The sequence below is a fragment of the Oncorhynchus nerka genome, linkage group LG10 (assembly GCF_034236695.1).
Source record: "Oncorhynchus nerka isolate Pitt River linkage group LG10, Oner_Uvic_2.0, whole genome shotgun sequence".
Taxonomy (NCBI): Eukaryota; Metazoa; Chordata; class Actinopteri; order Salmoniformes; family Salmonidae; genus Oncorhynchus; species Oncorhynchus nerka.
Genome location: NC_088405.1, coordinates 3,743,255 through 3,767,782, shown reverse-complemented (window position 1 = coordinate 3,767,782; position 24,528 = coordinate 3,743,255). Strand labels below are relative to the sequence as shown.

Below are 24,528 nucleotides of genomic sequence, written 5' to 3'. Positions count from 1 at the left end.
CTTCCAGGTGTCCTCTCTCTCTCTCATCTCTCCCTGTCTGGTACCTCTGTGTATAGACTCTCTAATTTCCAGGTGTCCTCTCTCTCTCTCTCCTCTCCTAGGTACCTCTGTGTATAGACTCGTCTAATTTCCAGGTGTCCTCTCTCTCTCTCTCCTCTCCTAGGTACCTCTGTGTATAGACTCTCTAACTTCCAGGTGTCCCATTCTCTCCTCTCTAGGTACCTCTGTGTATAGACTTGTCTATCTTCCAGGTGTCCCATTAGTCTCTCCCCTCTCTAGGTACCTCTGTGTATAGACTTGTCTAACTTCCAGGTGTCCTCTCTCTCTCTCCTCTCCTAGGTACCTCTGTGTATAGACTTGTCTAACTTCCAGGTGTCCTCTCTCTCTCCTCTCCTAGGTACCTCTGTGTATAGACTCGTCTAACTTCCAGGTGTCCTCTCTCTCTCTCTTCTCTTCTAGGTACCTCTGTGTATAGACTCGTCTAACTTCCAGGTGTCCTCTCTCTCTCCTCTCCTAGGTACCTCTGTGTATAGACTTGTCTAACTTCCAGGTGTCCTCTCTCTCTCTCTCTCTCTCCTCTCCTAGGTACCTCTGTGTATAGACTCGTCTAACTTCCAGGTGACTTCTCTCTCTCTCTCCTCTCCTAGGTACCTCTGTGTATAGACTCGTCTAACTTCCAGGTGTCCCCTCTCTCTCTCCTCTCCTAGGTACCTCTGTGTATAGACTCGTCTAACTTCCAGGTGTCCTCTCTCTCCTCTCTCTCCTCTCCTAGGTACCTCTGTGTATAGACTCGTCTAACTTCCAGGTGTCCTCTCTCTCTCTCCTCTCCTAGGTACCTCTGTGTATAGACTCGTCTAACTTCCAGGTGTCCTCTCTCTCTCTCTCCTCTCCTAGGTACCTCTGTGTATAGACTTGTCTAACTTCCAGGTGTCCTCTCTCTCTCTTCTCTTCTAGGTACCTCTGTGTATAGACTCGTCTAACTTCCAGGTGTCCTCTCTCTCTCTTCTCTTCTAGGTACCTCTGTGTATAGACTCGTCTAACTTCCAGGTGTCCTCTCTCTCTCTCCTCTCCTAGGTACCTCTGTGTATAGACTTGTCTAACTTCCAGGTGTCCTCTCTCTCTCTCTCTCTCCTCTCCTAGGTACCTCTGTGTATAGACTCGTCTAACTTCCAGGTGTCCTCTCTCTCTCTCTCCTCTCCTAGGTACCTCTGTGTATAGACTCGTCTAACTTCCAGGTGTCCCCTCTCTCTCTCCTCTCCTAGGTACCTCTGTGTATAGACTCGTCTAACTTCCAGGTGTCCTCTCTCTCTCTCCTCTCCTAGGTACCTCTGTGTATAGACTTGTCTAACTTCCAGGTGTCCTCTCTCTCTCTCTCTCTCTCTCCTCTCCTAGGTACCTCTGTGTATAGACTCGTCTAACTTCCAGGTGTCCTCTCTCTCTCTCTCCTCTCCTAGGTACCTCTGTGTATAGACTCGTCTAACTTCCAGGTGTCCCCTCTCTCTCCTCTCCTAGGTACCTCTGTGTATAGACTCGTCTAACTTCCAGGTGTCCTCTCTCTCTCCTCTCCTAGGTACCTCTGTGTATAGACTCGTCTAACTTCCAGGTGTCCTTTCTCTCTCTCTCTCTCTCTCTCTCTCTCTCTCTCTCTCTCTCTCTCTCTCTCTCTCTCCTCTCCTAGGTACCTCTGTGTATAGACTCGTCTAACTTCCAGGTGTCCTCTCTCTCTCTCCTCTCCTAGGTACCTCTGTGTATAGACTCGTCTAACTTCCAGGTGTCCTCTCTCTCTCTCCTCTCCTAGGTACCTCTGTGTATAGACTCGTCTAACTTCCAGGTGTCCTCTCTCTCCTCTCTCTCTCTCTCCTCTCCTAGGTACCTCTGTGTATAGACTCGTCTAACTTCCAGGTGTCCTCTCTCTCTCTCCTCTCCTAGGTACCTTTGTGTATAGACTCGTCTAATTTCCAGGTGTCCTCTCTCTCTCTCTTCTCTTCTAGGTACCTCTGTGTATAGACTCGTCTAACTTCCAGGTGTCCTCTCTCTCTCTCCTCTCCTAGGTACCTCTGTGTATAGACTCGTCTAACTTCCAGGTGTCCTCTCTCTCTCTCCTCTCCTAGGTACCTCTGTGTATAGACTCGTCTAACTTCCAGGTGTCCTCTCTCTCTCTCCTCTCCTAGGTACCTCTGTGTATAGACTTGTCTAACTTCCAGGTGTCCTCTCTCGCTCTCTCCTCTCCTAGGTACCTCTGTGTATAGACTCGTCTAACTTCCAGGTGTCCTCTCTCTCCTCTCCTAGGTACCTCTGTGTATAGACTCGTCTAACTTCCAGGTGTCCCCTCTCTCTCTCCTCTCCTAGGTACCTCTGTGTATAGACTCGTCTAACTTCCAGGTGTCCTCTCTCTCCTCTCTCTCTCTCTCCTCTCCTAGGTACCTCTGTGTATAGACTCGTCTAACTTCCAGGTGTCCTCTCTCTCTCTCTCCTCTCCTAGGTACCTCTGTGTATAGACTTGTCTAACTTCCAGGTGTCCTCTCTCTCTCTCTCTCCTCTCCTAGGTACCTCTGTGTATAGACTCGTCTACCTTCCAGGTGTCCTCTCTCTCTCTCCTCTCCTAGGTACCTCTGTGTATAGACTTGTCTAACTTCCAGGTGTCCTCTCTCTCTCTCCTCTCCTAGGTACCTCTGTGTATAGACTCGTCTAACTTCCAGGTGTCCTCTCTCTCTCCTCTCCTAGGTACCTCTGTGTATAGACTCGTCTAACTTCCAGGTGTCCTCTCTCTCTCTCTCTCTCTCTCCTCTCCTAGGTACCTCTGTGTATCGACTTGTCTAACTTCCAGGTGTCCTCTCTCTCTCTCTCCTCTCCTAGGTACCTCTGTGTATAGACTCGTCTAACTTCCAGGTGTCCTCTCTCTCTCTCTCCTCTCTCTCTCTCTCCTCTCCTAGGTACCTCTGTGTATCGACTCGTCAAACTTCGAGGTGATCAAGGCGGGGCTGAAGTGTTGTCAGGGGAAGTGTATCGTGAACAGCATCAGTCTGAAGGAAGGAGAAGAGGAGTTTCTCCAGAGAGCTACGACTGTCAGACGCTACGGGGCTGCCGTGGTGGTTATGGCCTTCGACGAGGAGGGTCAGGTGAGACTCAGACGCTACGGGGCTGCCGTGGTGGTTATGGCCTTCGACGAGGAGGGTCAGGTGAGACTCAGACGCTACGGGGCTGCCGTGGTGGTTATGGCCTTCGACGAGGAGGGTCAGGTGAGACTCAGACGCCACGGGGCTGCCGTGGTGGTTATGGCCTTCGACGAGGAGGGTCAGGTGAGACTCAGACGCTACGGGGCTGCCGTGGTGGTTATGGCCTTCGACGAGGAGGGTCAGGTGAGACTCAGACGCTACGGGGCTGCCGTGGTGGTTATGGCCTTCGACGAGGAGGGTCAGGTGAGACTCAGACGCTACGGGCTGCCGTGGTGGTTATGGCCTTCGACGAGGAGGGTCAGGTGAGACTCAGACGCTACGGGGCTGCCGTGGTGGTTATGGCCTTCGACGAGGAAGGTCAGGTGAGACTCAGACGCTACGGGGCTGCCGTGGTGGTTATGGCCTTCGACGAGGAGGGTCAGGTGAGACTCAGACGCTACGGGGCTGCCGTGGTGGTTATGGCCTTCGACGAGGAGGGTCAGGTGAGACTCAGACGCTACGGGGCTGCCGTGGTGGTTATGGCCTTCGACGAGGAGGGTCAGGTGAGACTCAGACGCTACGGGGCTGCCGTGGTGGTTATGGCCTTCGACGAGGAGGGTCAGGTGAGACTCAGACGCTACGGGGCTGCCGTGGGGGTTATGGCCTTCGACGAGGAGGGTCAGGTGAGACTCAGACGCTACGCGGCTGCCGTGGTGGTTATGGCCTTCGACGAGAAGGGTCAGGTGAGAAAGAGTATGTGAACCCTTCGAGAATTACCTGGATTTATGTGTAAATTGGTCATCCATTTTGATCTGATCTTCATCTAAGTCACAACAAAAGAGAAACACAGTCTGCTTAAACTAATAACACACTAATTATTGCATTTTTCTTGTCTATATTGAATACAACATTTAAACATCCACAGTGTAGGTTGGGAAAAGTATGTGAACCCCCCCCCAAGCCTAATGACCTCTCCTAAAGCTAATTGGAGTCAGGAGTCAGCTAACCTGGAGCCCAATCAATAAGACGAGATTGGAGATGTTGGTTAGAGCTGCCTAGAAGTATAAAAAACACTCACAAAATTTTAGTTTGCTGTTCACAAGAAGCATTGCCTGATGTGACCCATGCCTCGAACAAAAGAGATCTCAGAAGACTGAAGATTAATTGTTGACTTGCATAAAGCTGGAAAGGGTTACAAAAGTATCTCTAAAAGCCTTGATGTTCATCAGTCCACGGTAAGACAAATAGTCTATAAATGGAGAAAGTTCAGCACTGTTGCTACTCCCCCTAGGAGTGGCCGTCCTGCAAAGATGACTGCAAGAGCACAGCGCAGAATGCTCAATGAGGTTAAGAAGAATCCTAGAGTGTCAGCTAAAGACTTACAGATATCTCTGGAACATGCTAACATCTCTGTTGACGAGTCTACGATACGTAAAACACTAAACAAGAATGGTGTTCATGGGAGGACACCACAGAAGAAACCACTGCTGTTAAAAAAAACATTGCTGCACGTCTGAAGTTTGTAAAAGAGCACCTGGATGTTCCACAGCGCTACTGGCAAGATATTCTGTGGACAGATGGAACTACAGATGAGTTGTTTGGAAGGAACACACAACACTATGTGTGGAGAAAAAAAGGCACAGGACACCAACATCAAAACCTCATCCCAACTGTAAAGTCTGGTGGAGGGAGCATCATGGTTTGGGGCTGATTTACTGCCTCAGGGCCTGGACAGCTTGCTATCATCGACGGAGAAATGAATTCCCAAGTTTATCAAGATATTTTGCAGGAGAATGTAAGGCTATCTATCCGCCAATTGAAGCTCAACAGAAGTTGGGTGATGCAACAGGACAACGACCCAAAACAGAATGGCTTCAACAGAAGAAAAACACGCCTTCTGGAGTGGCCCAGTCAGAGTCCTGACCTCCTGGAGTGGCCCAGTCAAAGTCCTGACCTCCTGGAGTGGCCCAGTCAGAGTCCTGACCTCCTGGAGTGGCCCAGTCAGAGTCCTGACCTCCTGGAGTGGCCCAGTCAGAGTCCTGACCTCAACCAGAGTGGCCCAGTCAGAGTCCTGACCTCAACCTGATTGAGATGCTGTGGCATGACCTCAAGAGAGCAGTTCACACCAGACATCCCAAGAATATTGCAGACCTGAAACAGTTTTGTAAAGAGGAATGGTCCAAAATTCCTCCTGACCGTTGTGCCGGTCTGATCCACAACTACAGAAAACGTTTGGTTGAGGTCATTGCTGCCAAAGGAGGGTCAACCAGTTATTAAATCCAAGGGTTCACCTACTGGTTGAGTTTATTGCTGCCAAAGGAGGGTCAACCAGTTATTAAATCCAAGGGTTCACCTACTGGTTGAGTTTATTGCTGCCAAAGGAGGGTCAACCAGTTATTAAATCCAAGGGTTCACCTACTGGTTGAGTTTATTGCTGCCAAAGGAGGGTCAACCAGTTATTAAATCCAAGGGTTCACCTACTTTTCCCACCCTGCACTGTGAATGTTTACACAGTGTGTTCAATAAAGACATGAAAACGTATAATTGTTTGTGTGTTATGAGTTTAAAGCAGACTGTGTTTGTCTGTTGTTGTGACTTAGATGAAGATCAGATCAAATTTTATGACCCAATTTATGCAGAAATCCAGGTAATTCAAAAGGGTTCACATACTTTTTGTTGTTACATTCCTAGAGCCTTGAAACATCTGTTTTCTCTGGTTTCCTACAGGCTACGGAGACAGAGCGAGGCCTTGAAACAGCTGTTTTCTCTGGTTTCCTACAGGCTACCGACACAGAGCCTTGAAACATCTGTCTTCTCTGGTTTCCTACAGGCTACGGAGACAGAGCGAGGCCTTGAAACATCTGTCTTCTCTGGTTTCCTACAGGCTACCGAGACAGAGCGCGGCCTTGAAACATCTGTCTTCTCTGGTTTCCTACAGGCTACGGAGACAGAGCGCGGCCTTGAAACAGCTGTTTTCTCTGGTTTCCTACAGGCTACCGACACAGAGCCTTGAAACATCTGTCTTCTCTGGTTTCCTACAGGCTACGGAGACAGAGCGAGGCCTTGAAACATCTGTCTTCTCTGGTTTCCTACAGGCTACCGAGACAGAGCGCGGCCTTGAAACATCTGTTTTCTCTGGTTTCCTACAGGCTACCGAGACAGAGCGCGGCCTTGAAACAGCTCTTCTCTGGTTTCCTACAGGCTACCGAGACAGAGCGCCTTGAAACAGCTCTTCTCTGGTTTCCTACAGGCTACCGACACAGAGCGCGGCCTTGAAACATCTGTCTTCTCTGGTTTCCTACAGGCTACCGAGACAGAGCGAGGCCTTTAAACATCTGTCTTCTCTGGTTTCCTACAGGCTACCGACACAGAGCCTTGAAACAGCTCTTCTCTGGTTTCCTACAGGCTACCGAGACAGAGCGAGGCCTTGAAACATCTGTTTTCTCTGGTTTCCTACAGGCTACCGACACAGAGCGCGGCCTTGAAACATCTGTTTTCTCTGGTTTCCTACAGGCTACCGAGACAGAGCGCGGCCTTGAAACATCTGTCTTCTCTGGTTTCCTACAGGCTACCGACACAGAGCGCAAGGTCGACATCTGCAGCAGAGCCTATCGTCTCCTGGTAACTCAAGTGGGCTTTGACCCCAACGACATCATCTTTGACCCCAACATCCTGACCATCGGCACGGGCATGGAGGAACACAGCGAGTACGCCATCAACTTCATCAGAGCCACCAGGCTCATTAAGGTCAGTTGAGACCCGTGTCGTGTTTCTGCTAAACGCGGTCACTAACGCTGCTTCCTGTTGTCACAACACTGCTTCCTGTTGTCACTAACACTGCTTCCTGTTGTCACTAACACTGCTTCCTGTTGTCACAACACTGCTTCCTGTTGTCACTAACACTGCTTCCTGTTGTCACGCTCCGGGGATTTCTCTGGGACTGTCGTCTTTCTGCTAAACGTGGTCACTAACACTGCTTCCTGTTGTCACTAACACTGCTTCCTGTTGTCACTAACACTGCTTCCTGTTGTCACTAACACTGCTTCCTGTTGTCACTAACACTGCTTCCTGTTGTCACAACACTGCTTCCTGTTGTCACGCTCCGGGGATTTCTCTGGGACTGTGTCGTCTTTCTGTATCCACACCAGTGGTGATGTCACAGCACCCAGCTGTCCCGGGTTTTCTGGGAAAGGAGATTACATCTCACCTCAGGGGGATTTCAAACAACCCACATGGCAGTGTGGGCTTCCAGGCTGTACTGTTAATGACCCACACTGTGTTTCCTGTAGGAGTCGTTACCTGGGGTCAGGATCAACTTGACCTTTTAACAGTATATACTATATATATATATTCTCTAGAGGAGTCGTTACCTGGGGTCAGGATCAACTTGACCTTTTAACAGTATATACTACAGTATATATATATATATATATTCTCTAGAGGAGTCGTTACCTGGGGTCAGGATCAACCTGACCTTATAACAGTATATAATATATATATATATATATTCTCTACAGGAGTTGTTGCCTGGGGCCAGGATCAGTGGAGGCCTGTCCAACCTGTCCTTCTCCTTCAGAGGCATGGAGGTCATCAGAGAGGCCATGCATGGAGCCTTCCTCTACCACGCTATCAAGGTAGGTGGAGCCTTCCTCTACCACGCTATCAAGGTAGGTGGAGCCTTCCTCTACCTCGCTATCAAGGTAGGTGGAGCCTTCCTCTACCGCGCCTTCCTCTACCACGCTATCAAGGTAGGTGGAGCCTTCCTCTACCTCGCTATCAAGGTAGGTGGAGCCTTCCTCTGTTGCGCCTTCCCTCTACCACGCCATCAAGGTAGGTGGAGCCTTCCTCTGTCACGCTATCAAGGTAGGTGGAGCCTTCCTCTACCACGCTATCAAGGTAGGTGGAGCCTTCCTCTACCACGCTATCAAGGTAGGTGGAGCCTTCCTCTACCTCGCCATCAAGGTAGGTGGAGCCTTCCTCTACCTCGCTATCAAGGTAGGTGGAGCCTTCCTCTACCTCGCTATCAAGGTAGGTGGAGCCTTCCTCTACCGCGCCTTCCTCTACCACGCTATCAAGGTAGGTGGAGCCTTCCTCTACCACGCCATCAAGGTAGGTGGAGCCTTCCTCTACCGCGCCTTCCTCTACCACGCTATCAAGGTAGGTGGAGCCTTCCTCTACCACGCTATCAAGGTAGGTGGAGCCTTCCTCTACCACGCTATCAAGTTAGGTGGAGCCTTCCTCTACCACGCTATCAAGGTAGGTGGAGCCTTCCTCTACCTCGCTATCAAGGTAGGTGGAGCCTTCCTCTACCACGCTATCAAGGTAGGTGGAGCCTTCCTCTACCACGCTATCAAGGTAGGTGGAGCCTTCCTCTACCACGCTATCAAGGTAGGTGGAGCCTTCCTCTACCGCGCCTTCCTCTACCACGCTATCAAGGTAGGTGGAGCCTTCCTCTACCTCGCTATCAAGGTAGGTGGAGCCTTCCTCTACCGCGCCTTCCTCTACCACGCTATCAAGGTAGGTGGAGCCTTCCTCTACCTCGCTATCAAGGTAGGTGGAGCCTTCCTCTACCGCGCCTTCCTCTACCTCGCTATCAAGGTAGGTGGAGCCTTCCTCTACCGCGCCTTCCTCTACCACGCCATCAAGGTAGGTGGAGCCTTCCTCTACCACGCTATCAAGGTAGGTGGAGCCTTCCTTTACCATGCTATCAAGGTAGGTGGAGCCTTCCTCTACCACGCTATCAAGGTAGGTTGAGCCTTCCTAAACTGAGCCGTCAAGGTAGGTTGAACGCTAGCTAGCGGCCCTACTACGTTAGCCAGTGGCTATCGACATCTAGCCAGCTAGTGGCCCTACTATGTTAGCCAGTGGCTATCGACATCTAGCCAGCTAGTGGCTCTACTACGTTAGCCAGTGGCTATCGACATCTAGCCAGCTAGCGGCCCTACTACGTTAGCCAGTGGCTATCGACATCTAGCCAGCTAGCGGCCCTACTACGTTATACGTTAGCCAGTGGCTATCGACATCTAGCCAGCTAGTGGCCCTACTACGTTAGCCAGTGGCTATCGACATCTAGCCAGCTAGCGGCCCTACTACGTTAGCCAGTGGCTATCGACATCTCGCCAGCTAGCGGCCCTACTACGTTACTCAGTGGCTATCGACATCTAGCCAGCTAGCGGCCCTACTACGTTAGCCAGTGGCTATCGACATCTAGCCAGCTAGCGGCCCTACTACGTTAGCCAGTGGCTATTGACATCTAGCCAGCTAGCGGCCCTACTACGTTAGCCAGTGGCTATCGACATCTAGCCAGCTAGCGGCCCTACTACGTTAGCCAGTGGCTATCGACATCTAGCCAGCTAGCGGCCCTACTACGTTAGCCAGTGGCTATTGACATCTAGCCAGCTAGCGGCCCTACTACGTTAGCCAGTGGCTATCGACATCTAGCCAGCTAGCGGCCTTACTACGTTAGCCAGTGGCTATCGACATCTAGCCAGCTAGCGGCCTTACTACGTTAGCCAGTGGCTATCGACATCTAGCCAGCTAGCGGCCTTACTACGTTAGCCAGTGGCTATCGACATCTAGCTAGCTAGCGGCCCTACTACGTTAGCCAGTGGCTATCGACATCTAGCCAGCTAGCGGCCCTACTACGTTAGCCAGTGGCTATCGACATCTAGCCAGCTAGCGGCCCTACTACGTTAGCCAGTGGCTATCGACATCTAGCTAGCTAGCGGCCCTACTACGTTAGCCAGTGGCTATCGACATCTAGCCAGCTAGCGGCCCTACTACGTTAGCCAGTGGCTATCGACATCTAGCCAGCTAGCGGCCCTACTACGTTAGCCAGTGGCTATCGACATCTAGCCAGCTAGCGGCCCTACTACGTTAGCCAGTGGCTATCGACATCTAGCCAGCTAGCGGCCCTACTACGTTAGCCAGTGGCTATCGACATCTAGCCAGCTAGCGGCCCTACTACGTTAGCCAGTGGCTATCGACATCTAGCCAGCTAGCGGCCCTACTACGTTAGCCAGTGGCTATCGACATCTAGCCAGCTAGCGGCCCTACTACGTTAGCCAGTGGCTATCGACATCTAGCCAGCTAGCGGCCCTACTACGTTAGCCAGTGGCTATCGTCATCTAGCCAGCTAGCGGCCCTACTACGTTAGCCAGTGGCTATCTAGCCAGCTAGCGGCCCTACCCTGCATGAGTAACCCTGTTGTCCTGCTGTCTCCTATAGGACGGTATGGACATGGGCATAGTGAACGCTGGCAGCCTGCCTGTCTATGATGATATCGACAAGGAGCTCCTGCTCATGTGTGAGAACCTTATCTGGAACAAAGACCCGGAGGCCACAGAGAAACTACTGCTGTACGCACAGGTATATGGTTGACACACTACAGTACATATACAGTACATATCCTAGTATATCTTACTGTACTTGTACACACAGGTATATGGTTTACACACTACAGTACATATCCTAGTATAACTTACTGTACAGGTATATGGTTTACACACACTACAGTACATAGTACATATCCTAGTATAACTGTACTTGTACACACAGGTATATGGTTTACACACTACAGTACATATACAGTACATATCCTAGTATAACTTACTGTACTTGTACACACAGGTATATGGTTGACACACTACAGTACATATACAGTACATATCCTAGTATAACTTACTGTGCTTGTACACACAAGTATATGGTTTACACACTACAGTACATATACAGTACATATCCTAGTATAACTTACTGTACTTGTACACACAGGTATATGGTTTACACACTACAGTACATATACAGTACATATCCTAGTATATCTTACTGTACTTGTACACACAGGTATATGGTTTACACACTACAGTACATATACAGTACATATCCTAGTATAACTTACTGTACTTGTACACACAGGTATATGGTTGACACACTACAGTACATATACAGTACATATCCTAGTATAACTTACTGTGCTTGTACACACAAGTATATGGTTTACACACTACAGTACATATCCTAGTATAACTTACTGTACAGGTATATGGTTTACACACTACAGTACATATACAGTACATATCCTAGTATAACTTACTGTACTTGTACACACAGGTATATGGTTTACACACTACAGTACATATACAGTACATATCCTAGTATAACGTACTGTGCTTGTACACACAGATATATGGTTTACACACTACAGTACATATACAGTACATATCCTAGTATAACTTACTGTACTTGTACACACAGGTATATGGTTGACACACTACAGTACATATACAGTACATATCCTAGTATAACTTACTGTGCTTGTACACACAAGTATATGGTTTACACACTACAGTACTATCCTAGTATAACACACAGGTATATGGTTTACACACTACAGTACATATACAGTACATATCCTAGTATAACTTACTGTGTACACACAGGTATTGTTTACACACAGACATATACAGTACATATCCTAGTATAACGTTGTGCTTGTACACACAGATATATGGTTTACACACTACAGTACATATACAGTACATATCCTAGTATAACTTACTGTACAGGTATATGGTTTACACACTACAGTACATATACAGTACATATCCTAGTATAACTTACTGTGCTTGTACACACAGGTATATGGTTTACACACTACAGTACATATACAGTACATATCCTAGTATATCTTACTGTGCTTGTATACACCGGTACACAGCCTTCGGGAAAGTATTCAGACCCCTGGACTTTTCCCACATTTTGTTACGTTACAGCCTTATTCTAAAATGGATGACATTGTTTTTCCCCTCCGCAATCTATAAAGAATATCCCATAATGAAAAAGTAAAAACATTTCTTGTTTTTGTTGAAATGTTGGCAAATTTGTTAAACAGAAATACCTTATTGACATTAGTATTCAGACCCTTTGCTATGAGACTCCAAATTGATCTCAGCTGCATCCTGTTTCCATTGATCATCCTTGAGACGTTTCTACAACTTGATTGGAGTCCACCTGTGGTAAATTCAATTGATTGGACATGATTTGGAAAGGCACACACCTGTCTATAAAACGTCCCACAGTTGACAGTGAATGTCAGAGCAAAAACACAAGCCATGAGGTCGAAGGAATTGTCAGTTGAGCTCCGAGACAAGAAGAAGGTCCCCAAGAACAGGGGCGTCATCATTCTTAAAAGGAAGCGGTTTGGAAACAACTTGGCCGCCCGGCCAAACTGAGCAATCGGGGGAGAAGGGCCTTGGTCAGCGAGGGGACCAAGAAACCGACAGAGCTCCAGAGTTCCTCTGTGGAGATTGGAGAACCTTCCAGAAGGACAACCATCCCTGTAGCACTCCACCAATCAGGCCTTTATGGTAGAGTGGCCAGATGGAAACCACTCCTCAGTAAAAGGCACATGACAGTCTACTTGGAGTTTGCCAAAAGGCACCTAAAGACTCTCAGACCATGAGAAACAAGATTCTCTGGTCTGATGAAACCAAGATTGAACTCTTTGGCCTGAATTCCAAGCATCACGTCTGGAGGAAACCTGGCACCATCCCTACTGTGAAGCATGGTGGTGGCAGCATCATGCTGTGGGGATGTTTTTCAGTGGCAGGGACTGGGAGACTAGTCAGGATCGAGGCAAAGATGAACGGAGCAAAGTACAGAGAGATCCTTAATGAAAACCTGCTCCAGAGCACTCAGAACCTCAGACTGGGGTGAAGGTTCACCTTCCAACAGGACAACGACCCTAAGCACACAGCTAAGACAACGCAGGAGTGGCCAGAGCCCGGACTTGAACCCGATCGAACATCTCTGGAGAGACCTGAAAATAGCTGTGAAGCAATGCTCCCCATCCAACCTGACAGAGATTGAGAAGCTTGTAGCGTCATACCCAAGAAGACTCGAGGCTGTAATCACTGCCAAAGGTGATTCAACAAAGTACTAAGTAAAGGGTCTGAATACTTATGTAAATATATATATATATATATATAATATATATATATTTTTTAATATAAATTTGCAAACATTTCTATACTGTTTTTGTTTTGTCATTATGGGGTGTTGTGTGTAGATTGATGAGGAAAATAAACAATACAATTTAGAATAAGGCTGTAACGTAACAAAATGTGGAAAAAGTCAAGGGGTCTGAATACTTTCCCGAAGGCACCGGTTTACACAGCACATATCCAACAACAGGTTTGTGCTTTACACACAGTACATATTCTGTATAGACAGGTACATACTGGTCCATCTGGTTAACACAGTACATACTGGTCCACCTGGTTAACACAGTACATATTCTGTATAGACAGGTACATACTGGTCCATCTGGTTAACACAGTACATATTCTGTATAGACAGGTACATACTGGTCCATCTGGTTAACACAGTACATATTCTGTATAGACAGGTACATACTGGTCCACCTGGTTAACACAGTACATACTGGTCCACCTGGTTAACACAGTACATATTCTGTATAAACAGGTACATACTGGTCCACCTGGTTAACACAGTACATATTCTGTATAGACAGGTACATACTGGTCCACCTGGTTAACACAGTACATACTGGTCCACCTGGTTAACACAGTACATATTCTGTATAGACAGGTACATACTGGTCCATCTGGTTAACACAGTACATACTGGTCCACCTGGTTAACACAGTACATATTCTGTATAGACAGGTACATACTGGTCCACCTGGTTAACACAGTACATATTCTGTATAAACAGGTACATACTGGTCCATCTGGTTAACACAGTACATATTCTGTATAAACAGGCACATACTGGTCCACCTGGTTAACACAGTACATACTGGTCCACCTGGTTAACACAGTACATACTGGTCCACCTGGTTAACACAGTACATACTGGTCCACCTGGTTAACACAGTACATACTGGTCCACCTGGTTAACACAGTACATACTGGTCCACCTGGTTAACACAGTACATACTGGTCCACCTGGTTAACACAGTACATACTGGTCCACCTGGTTAACACAGTACATATTCTGTATAAACAGGTACATACTGGTCCACCTGGTTAACACAGTACATACTGGTCCACCTGGTTAACACAGTACATATTCTGTATAAACAGGTACATACTGGTCCACCTGGTTAACACAGTACATGTCCTGTAACTCTGTGTCTGTATGTCTCTGCTGGGGTTACCTGATCCCTAGTACAGTGTACTAGATCCCCTCTGAAGAGAATCCTGTCGTTTTCAGAGCTGTGCCAAAGGAGGGAAGAAGGTGGTCCAGACGGATGAGTGGCGAGAGGGAACAGTGGAGGAGAGGCTGGAGTATGGGCTCATCAAGGTTAGTATAGTATGGGTTCATCAAGGTTAGTATAGTATTGGCTCATCAAGGTTAGTATAGTATGGGTTCATCAAGGTTAGTAGGAGAGAGGCTGGAGTATGGGCTCATCAAGGTTAGTATAGTATGGGTTCATCAAGGTTAGTATAGTATTGGCTCATCAAGGTTAGTATAGTATGGGTTCATCAAGGTTAGTATAGTATGGGCTCATCAAGGTTAGTATAGTATGGGTTCATCAAGGTTAGTATAGTATTGGCTCATCAAGGTTAGTATAGTATGGGCTCATCAAGGTTAGTAGGAGAGAGGCTGGAGTATGGGCTCATCAAGGTTAGTATAGTATGGGCTCATCAAGGTTAGTATAGTATGGGCTCATCAAGGTTAGTATAGTATGGGCTCATCAATGTTAGTATGGTATGGGCTCATCAAGGTTAGTATAGTATGGGCTCATCAAGGTTAGTATGGTATGGGCTCATCAAGGTTAGTATAGTATGGGCTCATCAAGGTTAGTATAGTATGGGCTCATCAAGGTTAGTATAGTATAGGCTCATCAAGGTTAGTAGGAGAGAGGCTGGAGTATGGGCTCATCAAGGATAGTATAGTATGGGCTCATCAAGGTTAGTATAGTATGGGCTCATCAAGGTAAGTATAGTATGGGCTCATCAAGGTTAGTATAGTATGGGCTCATCAAGGTTAGTATGGTATGGGCTCATCAAGGTTAGTAGGAGAGAGGCTGGAGTATGGGCTCATCAAGGTTAGTAGGAGAGAGACTGGAGTATGGGCTCATCAAGGTTAGTATAGTATGGGCTCATCAAGGTTAGTATAGTATGGGCTCATCAAGGTTAGTATGGTATGGGCTCATCAAGGTTAGTATGGTATGGGCTCATCAAGGTTAGTATAGTATGGGCTCATCAAGGTTAGTATAGTATGGGCTCATCAAGGTTAGTATGGTATGGGCTCATCAAGGTTAGTATAGTATGGGCTCATCAAGGTTAGTATAGTATGGGCTCATCAAGGTTAGTATAGTATGGGCTCATCAAGGTTAGTATAGTATGGGCTCATCAAGGTTAGTATAGTATGGGCTCATCAAGGTTAGTATGGTATGGGCTCATCAAGGTTAGTAGGAGAGAGGCTGGAGTATGGGCTCATCAAGGTTAGTAGGAGAGAGGCTGGAGTATGGGCTCATCAAGGTTAGTATAGTATGGGCTCATCAAGGTTAGTATAGTATGGGCTCATCAAGGTTAGTATGGTATGGGCTCATCAAGGTTAGTTTAGTATGGGCTCATCAAGGTTAGTATAGTATGGGCTCATCAAGGTTAGTAGGAGAGAGGCTGGAGTATGGGCTCATCAAGGTTTTTATAGTATGGGCTCATCAACGCTAGTATAGTATGGGCTCATCAAGGTTAGTATAGTATGGGCTCATCAAGGTTAGTATAGTATGGGCTCATCAAGGTTAGTATAGTATGGGCTCATCAAGGTTAGTATAGTATGGGCTCATCAAGGTTAGTATAGTATGGGCTCATCAAGGTTAGTATAGTATGGGCTCATCAAGGTTAGTATAGTATGGGCTCATCAAGGTTAGTATAGTATGGGCTCATCAAGGTTAGTATGGTATGGGCTCATCAAGGTTAGTAGGAGAGAGGCTGGAGTATGGGCTCATCAAGGTTAGTAGGAGAGAGGCTGGAGTATGGGCTCATCAAGGTTAGTATAGTATGGGCTCATCAAGGTTAGTATAGTATGGGCTCATCAAGGTTAGTATGGTATGGGCTCATCAAGGTTAGTATGGTATGGGCTCATCAAGGTTAGTATAGTATGGGCTCATCAAGGTTAGTAAGAGAGAGGCTGGAGTATGGGCTCATCAAGGTTAGTTTAGTATGGGCTCATCACGGTTAGTATAGTATGGGCTCATCAAGGTTAGTAGGAGAGAGGCTGGAGTATGGGCTCATCAAGGTTTTTATAGTATGGGCTCATCAACGCTAGTATAGTATGGGCTCATCAAGGTTAGTATAGTATGGGCTCATCAAGGTTAGTATAGTATGGGCTCATCAAGGTTAGTATAGTATGGGCTCATCAAGGTTAGTAGGAGAGAGGCTGGAGTATGGGCTCATCAAGGTTAGTATAGTATGGGCTCATCAAGGTTAGTATAGTATGGGCTCATTAAGGTTAGTATAGTATGGGCTCATCAAGGTTAGTATAGTATGGGCTCATCAAGGTTAGTGGCATGCAGGTACCAAGTTATTGTCCCTTTCTCTACTGATCATATACTGCAGGGACCAAGCTATTTTCAGGTATGTCTAGAAAAATGGTTCTGGTCAAAACTGTACAGATACATTTAAGGTACACATCTTTCTCTTTCTCCATCACAATTGCTATCGATATTCCTTCTCTGTCTCTCTCGCTTGCTCTTTCCAGGGTATAGATAAGTATGTGGTAGAGGACACAGAGGAGGCGAGGTCCCAGGCTGAGCTCTATCCGAGGCCCCTACACGTCATTGAGGGGCCCCTGATGAACGGCATGAAGGTGGTGGGAGACCTGTTTGGTGCTGGGAAGATGTTCCTACCTCAGGTGAGGGGGAAGATATGGAGGAGAGGAGAGAGAGAGAGAGAGAGATATCCTCAGGTGAGTGGGAAGATATGGAGGAGAGAGAGAGAGAGAGAGATCCTCAGGTGAGGGGGAAGATATGCAGGAGAGAGAGAGAGAGAGAGATCCTCAGGTAGGGGGAAGAGATATCCTCAGGTAGGGGGAAGAGATATCCTCAGGTAGGGGGAAGAGAGATCCTCAGGTAGGGGGAAGAGAGATCCTCAGGTAGGGGGAAGAGAGATCCTCAGGTAGGGGGAAGAGAGATCCTCAGGTAGGGGGAAGAGATATCCTCAGGTAGGGGGAGAGATATCCTCAGGTAGGGGGAGAGATATCCTCAGGTAGGGGAGGAAGAGAGATCCTCAGGTAGGGGAGGAAGAGAGATCCTCAGGTAGGGGAGGAAGAGAGATCCTCAGGTAAGGGGAGGAAGAGATATCCTCAGGTAGGGAGGAAGAGATCCTCAGGTAAGGGGAGGAAGAGATATCCTCAAGTAGGGGAGGAAGAGATATCCTCAGGTAGGGGGAAGAGATATCCTCAGATAGGGAGGAAGAGAGATCCTCAGGTAGGGGGGAAGAGATATCCTCAGGTAGGGAGGGAAGAGAGATCCTCAGGTAGGGGAGGAAGAGATATCCTCAGGTAGGGGGGAAGAGATATCGAGATATCCTCAGGTAGGGGGAAGAGATATCGAGATATCCTCAGGTAGGGGGAAGAGATATCGAGATATCCTCAGGTAGGGGAAGAGATATCGAGATATCCTCAGGTAGGGGGAAGAGATATCCTCAGGTAGAGGGGGAAGAGATATCCTCAGGTAGAGGGGGAGATATCCTCAGGTAGGGGGAAGAGAGATCCTCAGGTAGGGGGAAGAGATATCCTCAGGTAGGGGGAAGAGATATCCTCAGGTAGGGGGAAGAGATATCCTCAGGTAGGGGGGGAAGAGATATCCTCAGGTAGGGGGAGAGATATCCTCAGGTAGGGGGAAAAGAAATATCCTCAGGTAGGGGGAAGAGATATCCTCAGGGGAAGAGATATCCTCAGGTAGGGGGTAAGAGACATCCTCAGGTAGGGGGAAGAGATATCCTCAGGTAGGGGGAAGAGATATCCTCAGGTAGGGGGAAGAGATATCCTCAGGTAGGGGGGAAGAGATATCCTCAGGTAGGGGGGGGGGGGGATCACAGAGGAGATACTATAAGAGGTTTCTATTCTTCTCGTGATCTGGTGTGTGCGTGCGCGTGTGTGTGTGTGTGTAACAGGTGATAAAGTCAGCACGTGTGATGAAGAAGGCTGTCGCCCACCTGATCCCCTTCATGGAGAAGGAGAGAGAGGCCATGCTACTGGCATCAGGATCAGTAGAGGAGATTGTGAGTCTGTCTCTCTACCTGTCTGTCTGTCTGTCTGTCTGTCTGTCTGTCTGTCTGTCTGTCTGTCTGTCTGTCTGTCTACAGTAATGATCTATACCCCCCCCTGTTAGGACCCCTACCAGGGCACCATACTGTTGGCCACAGTGAAGGGAGACGTCTGTCTGTCTCTCTACAGTAATGATCTATACCCCCCCCCTGTTAGGACCCCTACCAGGGCACCATACTGTTGGCCACAGTGAAGGGAGACGTCCACGACATCGGAAAGAACATTGTAGGAGTGGTGCTGGGCTGCAACAACTTCAGGTAGGAGTTCTGTTCTATTGTGTTCTATTGTTCTATTGTGTTCTCTGCAACAACTTCAGGTAGGGCGTGTTCTGTTCTAGTGTTCTATTGTTCTGTTGTGTTCTATTGTGTTCTCTGCAACAACTTCAGGTAGGGCGTGTTCTGTTCTAGTGTTCTATTGTTCTGTTGTGTTCTCTGCAACAACTTCAGGTAGGAGCGTGTTCTGTTCTATTGTTCTATTGTGTTCTCTGCAACAACTTCAGTTAGGGCGTGTTCTGTTCTAGTGTTCTATTGTTCTGTTGTGTTCTATTGTGTTCTCTGCAACAACTTCAGGTAGGGCGTGTTCTGTTCTAGTGTTCTATTGTTCTGTTGTGTTCTCTGCAACAACTTCAGGTTGGAGCGTGTTCTGTTCTATTGTTCTATTGTTCTATTGTGTTCTCTGCAACAACTTCAGGTAGGGCGTGTTCTGTTCTAGTGTTCTATTGTTCTGTTGTGTTCTCTGCAACAACTTCAGGTAGGAGCGTGTTCTGTTCTAGTGTTCTATTGTGTTCTATTGTGTTCTCTGCAACAACTTCAGGTAGGGCGTGTTCTGTTCTAGTGTTCTATTGTTCTATTGTTCTATTGTGTTCTCTGCAACAACTTCAGGTAGGGCGTGTTCTGTTCTATTGTTCTATTGTGTTCTATTGTTCTGGAGTTGTATTAAGTTGTACATATTGTCCACATTGACTCTGTACCGGTACCCCCTGTATATAGCCTCCACATTGACTCTGTACCCCCTGTATATAGCCTCCACATTGACTCTGTACTGGTACCCCCTGTATATAGCCTCCACATTGACTCTGTACTGGTACCCCCTGTATATAGCCTCCACATTGACTCTGTACCGGTACCCCCTGTATATAGCCTCCACATTGACTCTGTACCGGTACCCCCTGTATATAGTCTCCACATTGACTCTGTACCAGTACCCCCTGTATATAGCCTCCACATTGATTCTGTACCGGTACCCCCTGTATATAGCCTCCACATTGACTCTGTCCCGGTACCCCCTGTATATAACCTCCACATTGACTCTGTACCGGTACCCCCTGTATATAGCCTCCACATTGACTCTGTACCGGTACCCCCTGTATATAGCCTCCACATTGACTCTGTACCAGTACCCCCTGTATATAGCCTCCACATTGACTCTGTACCAGTACCCCCTGTATATAGTCTCCACATTGACTCTGTACCGGAACACCCTGTATATAGCCTCCACATTGACTCTGTACCAGTACCCCCTGTATATAGCCTCCACATTGACTCTGTACCAGTACCCCTGTATATAGCCTCCACATTGACTCTGTACCAGTACCCCTGTATATAGCCTCCACATTGACTCTGTACCGGTACCCCCTGTATATAGCCTCCACATTGACTCTGTACCGGTACCCCCTGTATATAGCCTCCACATTGACTCTGTACCGGTACCCCCTGTATATAGCCTCCACATTGACTCTGTAAGGGTACCCCCTGTATATAGCCTCCACATTGACTCTGTACCAGTACCCCCTGTATATAGCCTCCACATTGACTCTGTACCAGTACCCCCTGTATATAGCCTCCACATTGACTCTGTAAGAGTACCCCCTGTATATAGCCTCCACATTGACTCTGTACCGTAACACCCTGTATATAGCCTCCACATTGACTCTCTACCGGTACCCCCTGTATATAGCCTCCACATTGACTCTGTACCGTAACACCCTGTATATAGCCTCCACATTGACTCTCTTACCGGTACCCACTGTAAATAGCCTCCACATTGACTCTGTACCGGTACCCCCTGTATATAGCCTCCACATTGACTCTGTACCGGTACCCCCTGTATATAGCCTCCACATTGACTCTGTACCGTAACACCCTGTATATAGCCTCCACATTGACTCTCTACCAGTACCCCCTGTATATAGTCTCCACATTGACTCTGTACCGGTACCCCCTGTATATAGCCTCCACATTGACTCTCTACCGGTACCCCCTGTATATAGCCTCCACATTGACTCTGTACCGGTACCCCTGTATATAGCCTCCACATTGACTCTGTACCGGTACCCCCTGTATATAGCCTCCACATTGACTCTGTACCGGTACCCCCTGTATATAGCCTCCACATTGACTCTCTACCGGTACCCCCTGTATATAGCCTCCACATTGACTCTGTACCGGTACCCCCTGTATATAGCCTCCACATTGACTCTCTACCGGTACCCCCTGTATATAGTCTCCACATTGACTCTGTACCGGTACCCCCTGTATATAGCCTCCACATTGACTCTGTACCGGTACCCCCTGTATATAGCCTCCACATTGACTCTGTCCCGGTACCCCCTGTATATAACCTCCACATTGACTCTGTACCGGTACCCCTGTATATAGCCTCCACATTGACTCTGTACCGGTACCCCTGTATATAGCCTCCACATTGACTCTGTACCAGTACCCCCTGTATATAGCCTCCACATTGACTCTGTACCAGTACCCCCTGTATATAGTCTCCACATTGACTCTGTACCGGAACACCCTGTATATAGCCTCCACATTGACTCTGTACCAGTACCCCCTGTATATAGCCTCCACATTGACTCTGTACCAGTACCCCCTGTATATAGCCTCCACATTGACTCTGTACCAGTACCCCCTGTATATAGCCTCCACATTGACTCTGTACCGGTACCCCCTGTATATAGCCTCCACATTGACTCTGTACTGTATATAGCCTCCACATTGACTCTGTACCGGTACCCCCTGTATATAGCCTCCACATTGACTCTGTAAGGGTACCCCTGTATATAGCCTCCACATTGACTCTGTACCAGTACCCCTGTATATAGCCTCCACATTGACTCTGTACCAGTACCCCTGTATATAGCCTCCACATTGACTCTGTAAGAGTACCCCCTGTATATAGCCTCCACATTGACTCTGTACCGTAACACCCTGTATATAGCCTCCACATTGACTCTCTACCGGTACCCCCTGTATATAGCCTCCACATTGACTCTGTAAGGGTACCCCCTGTATATAGCCTCCACATTGACTCTGTACCAGTACCCCTGTATATAGCCTCCACATTGACTCTGTACCAGTACCCCTGTATATAGCCTCCACATTGACTCTGTAAGAGTACCCCTGTATATAGCCTCCACATTGACTCTGTACCGTAACACCCTGTATATAGCCTCCACATTGACTCTCTACCGTACCCCTGTATATAGCCTCCACATTGACTCTGTACCGTAACACCCTGTATATAGCCTCCACATTGACTCTCTTACCGGTACCCCCTGTATATAGCCTCCACATTGACTCTGTACCGGTACCCCCTGTATATAGCCTCCACATTGACTCTGTACCGGTACCCCTGTATATAGCCTCCACATTGACTCTGTACCGGTACCCCTGTATATAGCCTCCACATTGACTCTGTAAGGGTACCCCTGTATATAGCCTCCACATTGACTCTGTACCAGTACCCCTGTATATAGCCTCCACATTGACTCTGTACCAGTACCCCCTGTATATAGCCTCCACATTGACTCTGTAAGAGTACCCCCTGTATATAGCCTCCACATTGACTCTGTACCGTAACACCCTGTATATAGCCTCCACATTGACTCTCTACCAGTACCCCCTGTATATAGTCTCCACATTGACTCTGTACCGGTACCCCCTGTATATAGCCTCCACATTGACTCTGTACCGGTACCCCCTGTATATAGCCTCCACATTGACTCTGTACCGTAACACCCTGTATATAGCCTCCACATTGACTCTCTACCAGTACCCCCTGTATATAGTCTCCACATTGACTCTGTACCGGTACCCCCTGTATATAGCCTCCACATTGACTCTCTACCGGTACCCCCTGTATATAGCCTCCACATTGACTCTGTACCGGTACCCCCTGTATATAGCCTCCACATTGACTCTGTACCGGTACCCCCTGTATATAGCCTCCACATTGACTCTGTACCGGTACCCCCTGTATATAGCCTCCACATTGACTCTCTACCGTACCCCTGTATATAGCCTCCACATTGACTCTGTACCGGTACCCCTGTATATAGCCTCCACATTGACTCTCTACCGGTACCCCTGTATATAGTCTCCACATTGACTCTGTACCGGTACCCCTGTATATAGCCTCCACATTGACTCTGTACCGGTACCCCTGTATATAGCCTCCACATTGACTCTGTCCCGGTACCCCTGTATATAACCTCCACATTGACTCTGTACCGGTACCCCTGTATATAGCCTCCACATTGACTCTGTACCGGTACCCCTGTATATAGCCTCCACATTGACTCTGTACCAGTACCCCTGTATATAGCCTCCACATTGACTCTGTACCAGTACCCCCTGTATATAGTCTCCACATTGACTCTGTACCGAACACCCTGTATATAGCCTCCACATTGACTCTGTACCAGTACCCCTGTATATAGCCTCCACATTGACTCTGTACCAGTACCCCTGTATATAGCCTCCACATTGACTCTGTACCAGTACCCCCTGTATATAGCCTCCACATTGACTCTGTACCGGTACCCCTGTATATAGCCTCCACATTGACTCTGTACCGGTACCCCTGTATATAGCCTCCACATTGACTCTGTACCGGTACCCCCTGTATATAGCCTCCACATTGACTCTGTAAGGGTACCCCTGTATATAGCCTCCACATTGACTCTGTACCAGTACCCCTGTATATAGCCTCCACATTGACTCTGTACCAGTACCCCTGTATATAGCCTCCACATTGACTCTGTAAGAGTACCCCCTGTATATAGCCTCCACATTGACTCTGTACCGTAACACCCTGTATATAGCCTCCACATTGACTCTCTACCGGTACCCCCTGTATATAGCCTCCACATTGACTCTGTAAGGGTACCCCCTGTATATAGCCTCCACATTGACTCTGTACCAGTACCCCCTGTATATAGCCTCCACATTGACTCTGTACCAGTACCCCCTGTATATAGCCTCCACATTGACTCTGTAAGAGTACCCCCTGTATATAGCCTCCACATTGACTCTGTACCGTAACACCCTGTATATAGCCTCCACATTGACTCTCTACCGGTACCCCCTGTATATAGCCTCCACATTGACTCTGTACCGTAACACCCTGTATATAGCCTCCACATTGACTCTCTTACCGGTACCCCCTGTATATAGCCTCCACATTGACTCTCTTACCGGTACCCCCTGTATATAGCCTCCACATTGACTCTGTACCGGTACCCCCTGTATATAGCCTCCACATTGACTCTGTCCCGGTACCCCCTGTATATAACCTCCACATTGACTCTGTACCGGTACCCCCTGTATATAGCCTCCACATTGACTCTGTACCGGTACCCCCTGTATATAGCCTCCACATTGACTCTGTACCAGTACCCCCTGTATATAGCCTCCACATTGACTCTGTACCAGTACCCCCTGTATATAGTCTCCACATTGACTCTGTACCGGAACACCCTGTATATAGCCTCCACATTGACTCTGTACCAGTACCCCCTGTATATAGCCTCCACATTGACTCTGTACCAGTACCCCCTGTATATAGCCTCCACATTGACTCTGTACCAGTACCCCTGTATATAGCCTCCACATTGACTCTGTACCGGTACCCCCTGTATATAGCCTCCACATTGACTCTGTACCGGTACCCCCTGTATATAGCCTCCACATTGACTCTGTACCGGTACCCCCTGTATATAGCCTCCACATTGACTCTGTAAGGGTACCCCCTGTATATAGCCTCCACATTGACTCTGTAC

The 24,528-nt window shown here is 47.9% G+C and overlaps 1 protein-coding gene across 1 annotated transcript in view; it reads left to right on the top strand.

The window, feature by feature from the left end:
* Positions 1-24,528, top strand: part of LOC135573604 (methionine synthase-like) — a 78,873-nt gene that overhangs the window by 14,855 nt on the left and 39,490 nt on the right. Inside the window, exons 5-12 of the mRNA XM_065022867.1 lie at positions 2,934-3,119; positions 6,723-6,902; positions 7,673-7,789; positions 10,383-10,523; positions 14,394-14,483; positions 16,890-17,042; positions 18,305-18,412; positions 18,615-18,715. Of these exons, the coding sequence (XP_064878939.1) occupies positions 2,934-3,119; positions 6,723-6,902; positions 7,673-7,789; positions 10,383-10,523; positions 14,394-14,483; positions 16,890-17,042; positions 18,305-18,412; positions 18,615-18,715 (1,076 nt within the window). The remainder of the gene's footprint in view (positions 1-2,933; positions 3,120-6,722; positions 6,903-7,672; positions 7,790-10,382; positions 10,524-14,393; positions 14,484-16,889; positions 17,043-18,304; positions 18,413-18,614; positions 18,716-24,528) is intronic.